The sequence below is a fragment of the Oryx dammah genome, unplaced genomic scaffold, assembly GCF_014754425.2.
Source record: "Oryx dammah isolate SB20612 unplaced genomic scaffold, SCBI_Odam_1.1 HiC_scaffold_3, whole genome shotgun sequence".
In the NCBI taxonomy this organism is placed as follows: Eukaryota; Metazoa; Chordata; class Mammalia; order Artiodactyla; family Bovidae; genus Oryx; species Oryx dammah.
Genome location: NW_024070187.1, coordinates 111,725,152 through 111,742,348, shown reverse-complemented (window position 1 = coordinate 111,742,348; position 17,197 = coordinate 111,725,152). Strand labels below are relative to the sequence as shown.

Here is a 17,197-nt window from a genome sequence, read left to right as displayed (position 1 = left end):
TCTTCCGAGGAGTAAGTGTCTTTTAATCTCATGGCTGCAATCACCATCTGCAGTGATTTTGGAGTCCCCCGAAAATAAAGTCTGACACTGTTTCCATTGTTTCCCCATCTATTTCCCATGGAGTGATGGGACCAGATGCCATGATCTTTGTTTTCTGAATGTTGAGCTTCAAGCCAACTTTTTCACTCTCCACTTTTACTTTCATCAAGAGGCTTTTCAGCTCCTCTTCACTCTCTGCCATAAAGGTGGTCTGCATATCTGAGGTTATTGATATTTCTCCCAGCAATCTTGATTCCAGCTTGTGTTTCTTCTAGTCCAGCGTTTCTTATGATGTACTCTGCATGTAAGTTAAATAAGCAGGGTGACAACATAGAGCCTTGACGTACTCCTTTTCCTATTTGGAACCAGTCTGTTGTTCCATGTCCAATTCTAACTGTTGCTTCGTGGCCTGCAAACAGATTTCTCAAGAGGCAGGTTAGCTGGTCTGGTATTCCCATCTCTTTCAGAATTTTCCACAGTTTATTGTAATCCACACAGTCAAAGGCTTGGCATAAAGCAGAAATCAATGTTTTTCTGGAACTCTCTTGCTTTTTCCATGATCCAGCGGATGTCAGCAATTTCATCTCTGGTTCCTCTGCCTTTTCTAAAACCAGTTTGAACATCAGGGAGTTCACAGTTTATGTATTGCTGAACCCTGCTTGGAGAATTTTGAGCATTACTTTACTAGCATGTGAGATGAGTGCAATTGTACAGTAGTTTGAGCATTCTTTGGCATTGCCTTTCTTTGGGATTGGAATGAGAACTGACCTTTTCCAGTCCTGTGGCCACTGCTGAGTTTTCCAAATTTGCTGGCATATTGAGTGCAGCACTTTCACAGCATCATCTTTCAGGATTTGAAATAGCTCAACTGGAATGCCATCACCTCCACTAGCTTTGTTCATAGCGATGCTTTCCAAGGCCCACTTGACTTCACATTCCAAGATGTCTGGCTCTAGGTTAGTGATCACATCATCATGATTATCTGGGTCGTGAAGATCTTTTTTGTACAGTTCTTCTATGTATTCTTGTCACCTCTTCTTAATATCTTCTGCTTTTGTTACATCCATACCATTTCTGTCCTTTATTGAGCCCATCTTTGCATGAAATGTTCCCTTGGTATCTCTAATTTTCTTGAAGAGATCTCTAGTCTTTCCCATTCTGTTCTTTTCCTCTATTTCTTTGCATTGATCACTGAAGAAGGCTTTCTTATCTCTTCTTGCTATTCTCTGGAACTCTGTATTCAGATACTTATGTCTTTCCTTTTCTCCTTTGCTTTTCACCTTTCTTCTTTTCACAGCTATTTGTAAGGCCTCCCGAGACAGCCATTTTGCTTTTTTGCATTTCTTTTCCATGTGGATGGTCTTGATCCCTGTCTCCTGTACAATGTCACAAACCTCAGTCCATAGTTCATCAGGCACTCTATCTATCAGATCTAGGCCCTTAAATCTGTTTCTCACTTCCACTGTATAATCATAAGGGATTTGATTTAGGTCATACCTGAATGGTCTAGTGGATTTCCCTACTTTCTTCAATTTAAGTCTGAATTTGGTAATAAGGAGTCCATGATCTGAGCCACAGTCAGCTCCTGGTCTTGTTTATGTTGACTGTATAGAGCTTCTCCATCTTTGGCTGCAAAGAATATAATCAGTCTGATTTCAGCGTTGACCATCTGGTGATGTCCATGTGTAGAGTCTTCTCTTGTGTTGTTGGAAGAGGGTGTTTGCTATGGCCAGTGCATTTTCTTGGCAAAACTCTATTAGTCTTTGCCCTGCTTCATTCTGCATTCCAAGGCCAAATTTGCCTGTTACTCCAGGTGTTTCTTGACTTCCTACATTTGCATTCCAGTCCCCTATAATGAAAAGGACATCTTTTTTGGGTGTTAGTTCTAAAAGGTCTTGTAGGTCTGCATAAAACCATTCAACTTCTGTTTCTTCAGCATTACTGCTTGGGGCATATACTTGGATAACTGTGATATTGAATGGTTTGGCTTGGAGACGAACAGAGATCATTCTGTCATTTTTGAGATTGCATCCAAGTACTGCATTTTGGACTCTTTTGTTGACCATGATGGCTACTCCATTTCTTCTGAGGGATTCCTGCCCACAGTAGTAGATATAATGGTCATCTGAGTTAAATTCACCCATTCCAGTCCATTTTAGTTCGTTGATTCCTAGAATATCGATGTTCACCCTTGCCATCTCTTGTTTGACTACTTCCAATTTGCCTTGATTCATGGACCTGACATTCCAGGTTCCTATGCAATATTGCTCTTTACAGCATCGGATCTTGCCTCCATCACCAGTCACATCCACAACTCAGGGCTATGTTTGTGTTGCTGGAGAATTTGTGTGGTATGTCTTGCTCTGGAACTTGTTGGCTCTTGAGTGGATCTTCGTTGCATTGTAGGTATGGAGACTTTTGGATGAGCTCTTATTGATTAATATTCCCTGGAGGCAGGAGTTCTCTGGTGTTCTCAAGTTTTGGATTTAAGTTTCCTACCTCTGGTAGGAAGAATTGTACAAAGAAGATCTTCACGACCCAGATAATCATGAGGATGTGATCACTAATCTAGAGCCAGACATCTTGGAATGTGAAGTCAAGTGGGCCTTAGAAAGCATCACTAGGAACAAAGCTAGTGGAGGTGATGGAATTCCAGTTGAGCTGTTTCAAATCCTGAAAGATGATGCTGTGAAAGTGCTGCACTCAATATGCCAGCAAATTTGGAAAACTCAGCAGTGGCCACAGGACTGGAAAAGGTCAGTTTTCATTCCAATCCAAAAGAAAGGTAATGCCAAGGAATGCTCAAACTACTGTACAATTGCACTCATCTCACATGCTAGTAAAGTAATGCTCAAAATTCTCCAAGGCAGGCTTCAGCAATATGTGAACCGTGAACACCCTGATGATCAAGCTGGTTTTAGAAAAGGCAGAGGAACCAGAGATGAAATTGCCAACATCCCCTGGATCATGGAAAAAGCAAGAGAGTTCCAGAAAATCATCTATTTCTGCTTTATTGACTATGCCAAAGCCTTTGACTGTGTGGATCACAATAACCTGTGGAAAATTCTGAAAGAGATGGGAATACCAGACCACCTAACCTGCCTCTTGAGAAATCTGTATGCAGGTCAGGAAGCAGCAGTTAGAACTGGACATGGAACAACAGACTGGTTCCAAATAGGAAAAGGAGTACGTTAAGGCTATATATTGTCACCCTGCTTATGTAACTTCTATGCAGAGTACATCATGAGATAGGCTGGGCTGGAAGAAACACAAGCTGGAATCAAGATTGCCGGGAGAAATATCAATAACCTCAGATATGCAGATGATACCACCCTTATGGCAGAAAGTGAAGAGGAGCTGAAAAGCCTCTTGATGAAAGTGAAAGAGGAGAGTGAAAAAGTTGACTTAAAGCTCAACATTCAGAAAACGAAGATCATGGTATCCAGTTCCATCACTTCATGGGAAACAGTTGGCGAAACAGTGTCAGACTTTATTTTTTTGGGTTCCAAAATCACTGCAGATGGTGACTGCAGCCATGAAATTAAAAGACGCTTAGTCCTTGGAAGAAAAGTTATGACCAACCTAGATAGTATATTCAAAGGCAGAGAGATTACTTTGCCGACTAAGGTCGGTCTAGTCAAGGCTATGGTTTTTCCTGTGGTCATGTATGGATGTGAGAGTTGGACTGTGAAGAAGGCTGAGCATCGAAGAATTGATGCTTTTGAACTGTGGTGTTGGCGAAGACTCTTGAGAGTCCCTTGGACTGCAAGGAGATCCAACCAGTCCATTCTGAAGGAGATCAACCCTGGGATTTCTTCGGAAGGAATGATGCTAAAGCTGAAGCTCCAGTACTTTGGCCACCTCATGTGAAGAGTTGACTCATTGGAAAAGACTCTGATGCTGGGAGGGATCGGGGGCAGGAGGAGAAGGGGACGACCGAGGATGAGATGGCTGGATGGCATCACTGACTCGATGGACGCGAGTCTGGGTGAACTCCGGGAGGTGGTGAGGGACAGGGAGGCCTGGCGTGCTGCAATTCATGGGGTCGCAAAGAGTTGGACACGACTGAGGACTGAACTGAACTGAACCTCTGGTTTTCAGTCTTATTCTTACAGTAGCCTCAAGACTTCTCCATCCATACAGCACCAATGATAAAACATCTAGGTTAATGGTTTAAAGATTATCCACAGTGAGCAACACCCAGAAAGGTTTGCTGAGTTACATGGAGAAGAGAAGAGGGAGGTGGGAGATAGAGATGACCATGAGTAGGAGAGGGGGGTGGTGAAAAGGAGGGAGACAGAGCTAGCCAGTAATCAGTTCCCAAAGTGTTCTCCACAGCCTGGAATAGCCAAAGAGATTCACAGAGTTGGGTAGAGAAGAGAAGGGGGAGGGAGGAGATAGAGGTGACCTAGATGAGAAAAAGGAGAGTCAAAAAGGGGAGAGGGCAATCAAGCCAGTAATCACACTCCTAAGTAAAAATGGGTGCTGAAGATTGGATTTTTAAAGGTAGAAAATTGATATCAAATACCAAAAAGCAAAGATTAAAAATCTAGAGTAGAGGTTAGACTCTCAAAAATACAATATTAAAAAAAAACCAAAATCACAAAAATTATATGAAATTTGCTTTTAAAATAGTTTTTTTTCTTGTAAGTTAAAAATAGGTTATAAAAATGAAAATTTTAGGAGTAATAAAGGACTTAAAAATAAAAAATTAAAAACTAAAAAATGATAATAGTAAAAATATATCTAGAAATTTCTCTGGAGCTGTTGTGGGCAATGCTAGATCAGTTTAGTTTTAGATAGTTCCTTGTTCCAGCTTATACTTCTCAAGGTCTATAGGCCCCTTCCAATGTAGTCGGTGCTAACTACAGGGTTTTAATCTGTTGCACTTGTCACTTCCCAAGCAGTTCCCTCTGCTTATTTTGGCTTCTTCTGTTTGCAAGTCTCTTCAGTGTCTAATTTCCGCTGTGACACAAGGGGATGAAGGTGGTCACTTATTAGGGCTCACTTGTTCAGTCGTGCTGTGGGGAGAGAGGAACACTGCAAACAAATATCACTGGCGTGTGTGGGGCGTGCTTGCAGTGTCTTGGCCACACTGGATGTGCCCCTGCTCACGGTGTGTGTGCTTTCCCAGTCTACACTGCTCAGGCTCCAGGTTGCTTTGCAGGGGAACTGTCTAAAGTGGGCCCTGGGTTGTGTGCAAGCCATTCAGGTTCAGGTTCTCGGGTACTCCACAAAGGCACAGACTCGGTTGGGCCTGCGTTTCATGCCCTTTCCAGGCCCGAGCAGCTCAGGTGACCAGGTACTTGGTGAGCACACTCTCCTCAGGTGGGGTGGTGTGTCTTATCACCCTCCCGGTCACAGCCGCTAGGTTTCCTGTGTGTGCAGCGGGAGCGCTGTCTCAGGTGTGCCATATGTCTCCTCTGGGGAGCTGATCTCTGACTGTGACCTTCTCTGTGGATGTCAACCATCCAGGATCCTAGGAAGACTTGGTTAGCAACTGGGAGCCTGGTCGCAGTTTGGTAGAGGATCCTGTCTCTGGGGCTGAGATTGCCCCTTTCTGGCTCTGGCTGTAGGCCGCCTGCCTCTCTGCCTCCAGCGGGGGAAGGGCTGGTCCGCAGCTGGCTAGCTCTCCTCTGGTATTCGCTCAGTCCTTTCTTCTGTGAGCAGGCCCGCCAGTGCCTTAGTTTATAGCTTTTCGTGGGAAAGTTCTCTCTCTCTTTTTTTCTCTCTCTCCGGCTATCCCACAGTTTAGCTTGCTATGTCACGTTAGCTCCCTCAGATTGTCCTCAGGGCATTCAGGCCTGGTCCCTTCCCTAAGCAATGCAGCCCGTGCCTCCTTGTTCAGCCCCCGCTTGCTGGTGGCAGATGCGAGTGTTTGGGTTACTTCTCCACTGGGAGTTGCCATTAGGCACATAATCTGTGGGTTTTTAATTTATTTTTCCTCCCAGTTATGTTGCCCTCTGAGATTCCAAAACTCCCCACAGACCCGCTGGTGAGAGGATTTCCTGGTGTTTGAAAACTTCTCCTCTTTAACGACTCCCTCCCCGGACGGGTCTCCTCCCTAACTCTTTTGTCTCTTTATCTTTTATCTGTTGTCCTATCTCCTTTTGAAGACAATGGGCTGCCTTTCTGGGTGCCTGGTGTCCTCTGCCAGCGTTCAGAAGTTGTTTTGTGGAATTTGCTCAGCGTTCAGAGGATCTTTCGATGAATCTGTGGGGGAGAAAGTGGCCTCCCCGTCCTGTTCCTCTGCCATCTTAGGACCGCGCCCCTCGAGGGTCACTCTCTTTTTGCAGCACAGACTTCTCACTGAAGTGGCTTATTGTTGCCAAGCATGGACTTTAGAGTGGAGGGCTTCAGTAGTTGTGGTGCACAGGTTTAGTTGCTCTGAGACATGTGGGATCTTCCTGGATCAAGGATTGAACTCATGTCCCCTGCACTGGCAGGTGGCTTCTCAACCACTGGGCCACCAGGCAAGTCATGAGACAGCTCTTCTTCATCCAGCCCTCCCATTCCCCCTTTTGTGACTTTTGGTTATTTATTTATTTTTGGCTTTTCTTTATTGTTTTATCAGCTATAAATGTAATCATAAATAATATGGTATAGTTTTTCCCCCATTTTTGAACTGTATATAAGAGGAATCATAATTATTTGTATCTTGCTTCTTTTACCAGTTTTATGTATGAGACTCACCTGTGTTGATGTGGGTAGATATGTGTGTGCGTGCATGTGTGCTAAGTTGTGTCTGACTCTTTGTGACCCTTTGGACTCTAGCCCACCAGCCTCCTCTGTCCATGGGATTCTTCAGACAAGAACACTCGAGTGGGTTGCCATGCCCACCTCCAGGGGATCTTCCTGACCCAGGGATCCAACTCGAGTCTCTTATGTCTGCTGCACTGACAGAGGAGTTCTTTACCACTAGCGCCACCATGGTGGGGAGTGTTCTCTGGCAGCAGTTCTCAGATTTGAGTGTGCATCAGAAAAACCGGTAGAACTTGTTGAAACACATATTTTTGGGCCCAAACCCTAGAGTTTTGGATTTATGTAATCTGGGGTAGGGTCTGATGGTTTGTATTTCTCACAGCTTCCCAGGGAATGCTGGTACTGCTGGTCTTGGGGTCACACTTTGAGACCAACTGCACGCTTTCCTTATCTGGCTGTCAAGGGATCTTTGGGTTATTCACAGTTTACAGCTGTCACAAACAATGCCACAACTTGCTCAAAAACAAATACCATGATCTGTTAGTCCCATCTGTTCCTGAAAAACAGGTCTTGGGCACGTCTTGGAAATTTTCACTAGGCTCTCCCAGAATATTTTGGTGCTTGGAAATCTCTCCACACCCACAGGGACACAAACTTTACCACATAGGGTTGTAGTTCTTTGAATTGTATCTCCCCAGAGATTTGCTGAAACTCGAATGCTCTGTGTATGTGAACAGCACCTTATCTGGGAATAGAATCTTTGCGGATGTAATCGGGTTAAAATGAGGTCCTGATGGCACAGGGCAGGGCCCTAATCCCATATGACTGCTTTTATGTCCTTAAAAGAGTTGGGGGAGGGGCACAAAGGGAAGTTGGCTATGTGAAAACAGGGGAAGAATGGGAAGTGACGTAAGAATTGCTGGAAGTCACCAGAAGCTGGAATTGGTGAGAAACAATCTTTCCCATGAGCCTCAGAGAATCTGGCCCCACAGACACCATAATTTCAGACTCCTGGCCTCCAGAACTGTGATAGAATAAATTACGTTTTTTCTTTTTTTTTTTTTTTAAACCACCTAGTTTGAAGTACTCTGTTACAGTAGCCCTAAGAAAACTAATGTGAGGGTGTTCTTGACATGGAGCCAGGCCCTATGGTCCCCCTCCCCACATGTCCTCTGTTTGCCTTTTGTCTGTGGAAACGCTTAGCCAAGTTTAATCACAGAAGTGAGAAAATGCAGAAACAAAGCAAGATAGTCCAATGAGACTAAATAATTATAGTTTTGTCATTAAGCAGAGCCAGGGACCATTAGTTCCTTCTTAAGGACTAATATTCTGAGCCATATTCTGTGAGCTTTCTCGTAGATACTGAAACCCCCACCGGGTGGAAGAAGGTAACTACATGACCAGACTGTAGCTATGTCATAGGCGGCCACAATTCCAAGAACTGGCCTCAAGGAAATGTGAACAAACCACTGCGAGAACTGAAGATTAACTGTGCTTAAAACAATCAAGCTGATGCTAATGAATGAATTTCAAGATGATGGTCAGAGCTGACTGTGCTGTTTCTTCATGTAGCCCCTTTCCCTCTGTCTATAAAAGCTTTTGCCCACTGATTGTCAGTGGCAGGGAGTCAGCCTTTGGACAGGCATCTGTCCTCCCCCTACCCCTCTGGTTGTGGGGTCCAAAATAAAGCAAGTTTTACTTTCCACCATCCTTGCTTCTTTGTTGGCTTTTGAGCATCAAGCAGCTGGACCTTTGCTTTTGGTTACATTCGGATTCACTTTTTCTTTCAACGATGTGTGAAGCATGTTTTTCTAAGCCAATCAGTGGGTCCATCAGAGCCTGATGCTCAGAATACCCTTCCAGGTCTTCCCCTGGAGATTTATCATGGATATGAATAAGTTCAAGGCTCCTGTGTCCCTCTGGTGTCTGCCCTTCCTTGGTGATACTTGGAGGGATTTATTAACTAAATCCTCTAAAATTTATATAAGTAGAAACTGAGAATTGACTTTAGGTTAATAAGTACATTTTATGATTTAACAGTTATTCTAAATTGATTATGAATTTACAGTGGTCCACACCTGCTCAGCTGTAGTTCTGAAACCTAAAAAAGCTCTGAAAAGGAAACATTGCTTGTTAACCCCTTTGCTGGTAAACACGGCCTGACGGATGTGCGGGCATTTGTAGCACTTATTCATGCCACTTTCTGGGCATATCATATCCTCACTGTGGAAATGTAAGCGTGTGTGTGACTTTGCCAGGGTCAACATAACAAAGTAACAGGGACTGTGTGGGCCAGTCAACAGGATTTTGTTATCTCATAGTTCTGGAGGCTGGAAGTCCAAGACCAAGGCGTGGACAGAGTTGGTTTGCTTCCGAGGCCTCTTTCCTGGATGTGTAGACGACCATCTTCTCGCTGTGTCCTCACAGTCATTTCTCTGTGCATCTGTGTCCTAGCCTCCTTTTCTCACAAGGACACCAGTCAGCCTGGCTTGGGACCCACCCTAATGTCTCATTGAAAGAGCTGACTCATTGGACAAAACCCTGATGCTGGGAAAGGTTGAAGGCAAAAGGAGAAAGGGTGGCAGAGGATGAGATGATTGGACAGCATCACCGATTCAATGGACATGAACTTGGGCAAACTCCGGGAGATGGTGAAGGACAGGGAGACCTGGAGTGCTGCAGTCCATGGGGTCGCCAAGAGTTGGACATAATTTAGCCACTGAACAACAACAACAAGATAACTTCTTTTAGGTTAATTGCCTCTTTAAAGACCACATCTCCAAGTGTAACCACATTCTGAGGTGCTAGGGCTTAGGATTTTGGATACAAATTTTGGGGAAACACATTGAGCCTGTGATCATGGGTGCTGTCCTAGATCCACTGTTGGGTGCTCTGTGATACAGGACAGGTACCGTTTATCTCTTTCTAAGATCTGAAGAAGCTCTAGGATCTGGGACACCTGGCTGGTCCCAGACTCTGTGTGAGGACCTCTGTTGCAAACAGATCCTGACAGCCTGTGGGCTGTGATCTGGTGTCATCCCCAGGTGCTCCTCCAAGGGTCCAGGTGAGGTGTCCTGTTAGAAGTGACCTGGTTAGATATCTCCTGAGAGCCCCCTACAATCCTGACATCCCCTGCAGCCAGGAGTTTGGCTCCACCAACAGCCCAGATGGGAGTTTTGGGGGTTTTCTTGGAATGACCCCCAAAGGCTCTGCTTGGCCACACCACCTCTTGCCATTCCAGGTCAAGGCAGCATAAGATCAGAGGGCCCCTTGACCTCAGCCAGCCCCATGAGTGCTCATGGACATCACTCTTCCCAACAATTCATAATGCTGAAACTGGCTTAGCATCCATCCCAGCTGCCTGCCTCACCTCCCAGAGGATAGTGCCCAGTGGTCTTTTTTCTCAACCATCCTCAACTTTTTCAAGACTCTTCTGGAAGAGGAGACTGGATGCACCTTCCTGCATGTAGCTGCTGTGTTTGCCTTTTTCTGTTTAGGGAAAAAATCCAACCTGAGAGAGCATTGGGGCCACCACAAGAAGCCCTCTGCTGGGTGCCTGAGTCACCCCGAACAGACTCCTCGATATGTCTGCCTCAGCTCAATGATAGATTTCCTGTCAGCATTTCTTTTTTGCAGGGAGTGCAGATGATATTTCCCAGTGCAGGATGCAGGGGACCCTACAGGAAGAGGGGGCCTCAAGCTGTATCTGTGAGGTGTTTCTACAGCTCCAGCCAGGAATAACCTTTCCACAGCTTTCCCAACACAGAAACCATGGGCCGTGAAGTCCTCTTGTCCCCACTGTGCTGGCTCCTGGCACCTCAGGTCACTAGTCACACAGCAGGGCCACTGTTAACACTGGAGGACTTGCTGAGATCTAGCAAGGCTGCAGGCATTTTGGTATCACTGGGGATTATTTCCTTCTGTCTTTGGGAGAACTTCCTGGCTTTGATTCTTGCAGGTGAAGCAGGAGTGTGAGCGTGTGTGAAGCTACTGCCTGTGATAGGAGAGGAAAGAGAGGGCTGGCTCCAGTGGGCAGGGGAAGACACAGGTCCTTAATGCAATTTTATTTAAGAAGTCAGAACACCCCCATCCATCCATTTCCTGCCCTTAGCCCACCAGATTGGCAGCTTTCCCCTCATCCCTCTAGGCTGCTTTTCTGTGTCCTGGGAGCAAGAATCTGCCAGGGGTTCATTGCTCTTGAAAGTGAATGAAGAATGTCTGGATCTCCTTCGGGTAGATGGTAACCGTGGGGCCTCTTGGCAGTGGCGAGGGCCGACTGGAGTTGCCTGGGAGCAGAGAGGGTCAGTCCAGCCTGGCCCCTGGACCACCTGCTTCCCCAGGTCCCCTCCTCCCAGCATCCCCCTGGCAACACAGCTCCTGCTGCGTCTGTGGCTCCCACTGTGGTTATAACCCTCAGCTGACCCCTCTTGACAGGACTGCACTGCCGGGGGGATTCTTTCATTTCTGGCCTCCTCTGAGGGACAGCACAGTGAAGGCATGTACAGGGGGTCCTGGCCCCACTTGGCCTCATATCTCCATGGGTTGCGGCCCTGTATATGTGCATTAGAGCCTTCTCACTGAGGCCTCACTGAGGGGGCCCTGGTCCCTCTCATGGCCTCCTATTCCCATAGGGTGTGGAACTCAATTCCTAAGAGCTTTATCAGTAAGGCCATTAGTGGGCCCTGCCCTTGATCTCAATGGACTCCACTGAGGGGTCACACCCTGGGGTTTAGGCTTCCTCCTTGGGCTGAAACATGGTCATCCATCCATCCTTCCATCCATGCATCAATCTATCCATCAAAACATTCATCATTTAATCATCCATCCGTTCCCCATCTACTCAACAGTCCATCTTCTATCTTCTTTCCTTCCTTTCATCATTCCTTTCCTCATCCATCCATCCATCCACCCATCCATTACCCATCCATCTTCTTTTCTTCCTTCCTTTCATCCTTCCAACCATCTATCACTCAATCACCCACCTGTCCAGCATTCACTTACCTTCCACCCTTCTTTATATCCTTTTTTCCCAACTAACCAGCCTTCTATCAATCCGTCTGTCAAGACTGACAAAGTGTCTACCTATGTAGCCAGACTATGCCGTGTGCAGTAGACAAAGAGGAGCTAAATGGGTCAGGGCAAACTAAGGGAGAGGGGAGAGCAGAGGAGGCCCTGGATTCAACCCTGGACCTGGAAGAGCCCCATTAGGAGATGCCCACATAAAGGGGACAAGGGCATTCTAGGTAGAGGGAACAACACAGATGGAGTAGTAAAGCAGGCAGTGGTTTGCGGGAGCTAACTGTGTGTCACAGTGCAATGCACAGCAGGGCAAATGTCAGAACCCCTGAGGGTATGCTTGCAAGATGCTGCTGCTGCTGCTAAGTCGCTTCAGTCGTGTCCGACTCTGTGTGACCCCATACACGGCAGCCCACCAGGCTCCTCCGTCCCTGGGATTCTCCAGGCAAGAACACTGGAGTGGATTGCCATTGCCTTCTCCAATGCATGAAAGTGGAAAGTGAAAATTGAAAGTGAAGTCACTGAGTCGTGTCCAACTCTCAGTGACCCCATGGACTGCAGCCCACCAGGCTCCTCCATCCATGGGATTTTCCAGGCAAGAGTACTGGAGTGGGGTGCCATTGCCTTCTCCGGCTTGCAAGATGAGGCTCACCTAAAAAAAATAGATGAGGCTCACCCAAGGCAGGGAGAGGGTGTGTGGCCTCAGACTCATGCACACACAACCTACATACATAGTCTGTGTGATAACTCTCCTGAAGACTTCGTGAACCTTCTGTGGTAGATGCAGGAAGACCTAGACTTGGGGCAGGAGGGCACCACTTCAAGGTCACACAGGCCTTAGGGGCAGAGCTGGGGTCTGGCTGGGGGTCAGGCTGGGGACCCGGGGCGGGGTCAGGACCAGGGTGTCCGAACCTCTGTGGCGGTGAGGGTCCCTCGTGCTCCAGGTCCAGCGGCTCATCGTCCTCATGTCCCAGGTCCCTGTGAGTGAGCGCTCCTCCACGGACACCACGGAGCCCAGTCCCCCCAGCACAGACTGCAGGACAGAGCACAGGGAGGGGTGAGCACCTGGACCGCAGATCTGAGCAGAGAACCCGATGAAGAAGGGCAGCCACACCAGGGCCCAGGGCCCAGCGCCCAGCATCCCCCACAATCGTAGCGCAAGTCCCGATGGGAGGAGGGGCAGTCCCATTTTACAGATGAGGAACTGAGGCCAAAAGGAGCTGCTCCGAAGTGCCGAGCTGGATCAGCACTTCCAGCAGGTGGCAGGCAGGTGTGGCTGCCCCAGCAAACACCCAGTCCCCAGGGTTTGTCTCCCAAGGGTGCCTCTTCCTGGGGGCCTGACTCAGTGATGTCAGAGTACATGGGAGGGACAGGTTACCCTCAGGTTCACTGTCACAGGCTGAGACAGCACGGGGTCCTGGTCCACCTCATACAGGTGCTGGAGCCGCAGCAGGACACGGCGGAGGTCTGCCTTGGCCTCGTGCTTTCGGTCTTGGGGACAGAAGGTGGCATGAGGACACAGTCTCGGCCTGGCACTTTACACTCTCACCTCCCTTTCACATCTTCACCCTCCCTCAGAGGCAGCTAACACAGCCCCACTTCTCAGATGACCAAACAAGGCTCAGAGAGGGGCGGGCACTTGCCCAGGCACACAGCTGGTGTGCATAAAGAAGGAAGGGGCAGGATTCCACCTGAGGTGCACCAAAGTGACCGCCTCCCACCACCCACACTGAAGCCAGCGCTGATTCTTATTCACTGATGGGGTCTTCACTGGGCTTGTCCTTCCACCTTCCAGTTCTCTGGAAGATTCTCTCTGGCTTGGCCACTGTGAAGGGGGGTATGGCCTCATAACCCTGAAGATGAGGCACCATCTTCAGGGTTGATGTGTCAGGTCATTGCCACCAAGACCTAGGAAATGTGTTGTAATACAGCTTCCACCTGCTGGGTCCTTGGTGACCAAATGAGAAGACCCATGCTGCCAACCCCATAGAGCACAGGGTCGAAATGACCTGTGCTGTGTGAGGACTGAGAGCGTGTGGGCTCCTTGTTACTGCAGCCCAAGAGCTCTGTAATGTCTCTTGTCTCCATTCAAATGCTGAGATTAGGAACTGGAGCTCTAGAATCAGGGAAGGACTTCTCAGAGCAGAACATGAAGTTGACCAGGATAATGGTGATGAAGATGGTGATGTTGGTGATGATGGTGGTGACGGTGATGATGGTGATAGTCCTGATGGTGTGATGGTGGTGATGATGACCGTGATGATGATGATGGTGGTGGTGATTGTGGTGATGGTGATGATGATGATGGTCCTGATGGTGTGATGGTGGTGGTGGTGATGATGGTGATGGTAATAATGTTGGTGATGGCAGTGATGGTGATGATGGTGGTGATGGTGGTGATGGTGATGATGGTGGTTGTGATGATGGTGGTGGTGATGGTGATGATGATTGTGGTGATGGTGATGGTGATGATGGTGTGCTGATGATGGTGATGGTGACACTGATGGTGATGATGGTGATGATGGTGTGGTGATGATGGTGATGGTGATGGTGACGCTGATGGTGATGATGGTGGTGATGGTGATGATTGTGTGGTGATTGTGGTGATGGTGGTGATGGTCCTGATGGTGATGGTGATGCTGATGGTGATGGTGATGCTGATGGTGATGGTGGCGGTGATGGTGAACGTGGTGATGGTGGTGATGGTGATGATGGTGTGGTGATTATGACTGTGATGGTGATGACAACAATGGTGAAGACAGTGATAATGATGGCAATGATCATGCTGGTGGAGATTCCTTGAGGATTCAAGCATCATGAGAGGCAGCAGGCCTCACGCCATCCCCTGTGGCTCCCTTGATTCAGTCTCTGCCGATGTCTCTCTAGGAGGATGGGCTTGCCCAGCCCAGCCCCCTTGGCCTCCTCTTTGGCACAAGCTGCCCCCGGAAGTTGTGTTCTCAGTGCACTTAGCCTGACACACACAACAGTAGAGGAGGCTCTGTCACCACAGGTGGGGCTCCCCCATCTCACCTTCTGTGACAAGTGGAGATGCTGTGGGTCAGTGTTAGAATTCTCATGTCTACAGAGTTGAGCCACAGTTGGCAACACCCCTCTATCAGGTACAAAGATGACCTTTGGCCTCTGCCTTTTTCCACCTTCTCCTCATTTCACAGACACTTGGAGTGTGCCAGCCCTTGGTGGGTCTCTTGGAGCGGGGGAGTGGCTGAGGCACAGTCAGTCCATCCTTTGAGAAGCATGGAGTTAAGGGAGCAGATAAGGTGCAGCAACCCCAATATGACTAATGGGTTCCTGGCAGTTGTTTCCTCCTCCAGGAAGCCCTCCCTGATCCCTTGCTGGGGCCTTCCCTCTGTACACAGTCACAGCATCTGACGTCATCCAGATGCACCTTGTTTCTGCTTGCTGAGTGACCTGCCTCCCTGAGGGCCTCAGATTCCTCTGGGCAGATAAGGGAACCAGGTGAACTCACAGAGCCTGGAAGACTCTGAGGAGAGTCCTTTGTACTGTGAAGGGCTGGGGACTGGCTGACATGGGGAGGCAGGAGTGAGTCTGGCCACCTGAACACCTGCCTCACCTTTCTGGAGAGTCCGCAGGTGCTCTGTGTGGTTCGAGCTGTACTTCCAGCCGGGGATGCTGAGGATCTGCAGGTGGACACTTGAGGGGAGTGTCACAGCCTCTTGCTTCCAAGAACCATTCCAAATGCCTCTGTGGGCAGTTTCTGCAAGGCAGATGGACAACAAGGAGAGGCTTTGGGCCAAACTCTCCTCTCAGCATTCTTAGCTCTCCATACTAAGGCCCCCATTTAATCTGATCTCTTTCCCTCAACCACACCGCAGGCAGCCGGAAGCACCTGCTGGTGCAAATGCCCCAAAGTGCCTTGAATCTCTAGTCCAGCCCTTTCAAAACTGCAGATGGGGAGACTGAGACCAGAGAGAAGATGCCATTTCTTCCAGAAAATGCAGCGAGTTTACACAGAGACCTGCTCTGTGAAAAATTCTGGGAAGCCAGCTCCCGTGCTGTCATCTATCACTGCCTCTGCCCAGAGGGACTGAGCCCTCCTCTTCCAGGAGATGCTCTGTTCAACTCTGGGCTCCATCTGAAGCTGCCATCCCCTTTTAGTTCCCAGGCCACAGGGATTCGTCAGGCTCGGGTCATATGATTCGATTGGGGCCAATCAGAACCTTTCTCTGAGATCTCTGCTCTTGAAAGAGGAGTTTCATTTCCTCATACTAGCTGTATGACCTTGAGCAAGTCACTGAAACTTCTTTAACCTCAGGATGCCCATGTTTACAAGGAGGGGCTTAGATCTGAGGTCCCTGGTCACTTTCTGCCCCATAGTAGCCCAGATCCCTGCAGGCACCAGCTCAGCTCCAGCACTAGACAGGTCGCCTCACCCTGGGCAGTGATGACAGGTGCACTGAAGGGACCCCCCACCTCACCGTTCATCTCTCTGAGCATCACGACGGGCCGGTGCTGCAGCGCCAGCCCGCTCCTCTGGCTCAGGCCACTGGTGAGTGTCTTGGGTCCCAGCAGGAGCCAGAACACTGGGTGGACAACTGAGGAGTCGTTCAGTGTGAGGTCGTTGTTGAGGGCCCACTTGTCATTGTTCCACAGCCGCCGGTGGAGCATGACCTGCAGGGGACAACTGTCTGACTGGGCCTTCCTGGGCCCTGGGGTCCCCAAGAGTGACCAGAGGGGCCTCCTCCTACCTCCACCTGCCCGTTCCCTTGGCTGGAGACACCATGTGCTTGCTCGGACAGCAGCACCAGCCTGCTTGGTAAGTCCTCGATGAAAGCCGACTGGACCATGGGGTAGTAATTCTGTGGACAGAAACATTGGCAGGCTGGTGGTGGGGGCAGTGGGCCAGGTCAGCCAGCAGGTCCAGGGTCTCCCTCTGGCCCCAGGTGGCCTCCTGCATGGGCACAGCAGCAGCCCAGGGTGGCACAGTAGTGATGGGATGGGCTCTGACTTTTGAGATGGACACACTGGGTTTCAAATACAGCTCCACTGCCCTTATGCCCTGGGGGACCCAGCCCGGCCAAGCCTCGGTTTCCCCATCTATAAAATGTGCCCAAAAGGTCCCCCTGGTGCAGGGAGACAATGAGGCATCTGTCCCCAGTCCAGCCAGGGATGGCCCCCAGCCAGGGGTTCCAAATAGACAGGGGCTGGTGTCTGGGCTGGAAAGTGCTCATACAACCTTTTTTTCTATTTGTTTGTTCTACTGGAGCAAGATGTCCTGGGCTGATTTCCCCAGACTCTCTGGAGCCCAGGCCACAGTGGGTGAGGAACAGCTGCAGAGTTGAAGGGACAGAGGTTCAAGGAAGACAGAGCAGGGAGGAACCACACCCATTCTCAGGGCCCCGGTGGAAGGAGAGACAGCTAACAGGGACGGAGGCCCAGGGGGTGGTCAGCACGGCACTGC

At 48.9% G+C, this 17,197-nt stretch overlaps 1 protein-coding gene across 1 annotated transcript in view; it reads right to left on the bottom strand.

Annotated features, from left to right (window-relative positions):
* Positions 1-10,789: 10,789 nt before the first annotated feature.
* The window catches only part of LOC120861784 (epididymis-specific alpha-mannosidase-like), a 60,530-nt gene continuing 54,122 nt past the window's right edge, over positions 10,790-17,197 (bottom strand). The window contains 6 exon segments of the mRNA XM_040237582.1: positions 10,790-11,027; positions 12,670-12,790; positions 13,136-13,240; positions 15,339-15,455; positions 16,192-16,407; positions 16,485-16,595. Of these exon segments, the coding sequence (XP_040093516.1) occupies positions 10,930-11,027; positions 12,670-12,790; positions 13,136-13,240; positions 15,339-15,455; positions 16,192-16,407; positions 16,485-16,595 (768 nt within the window). The 3' untranslated portion in view covers positions 10,790-10,929.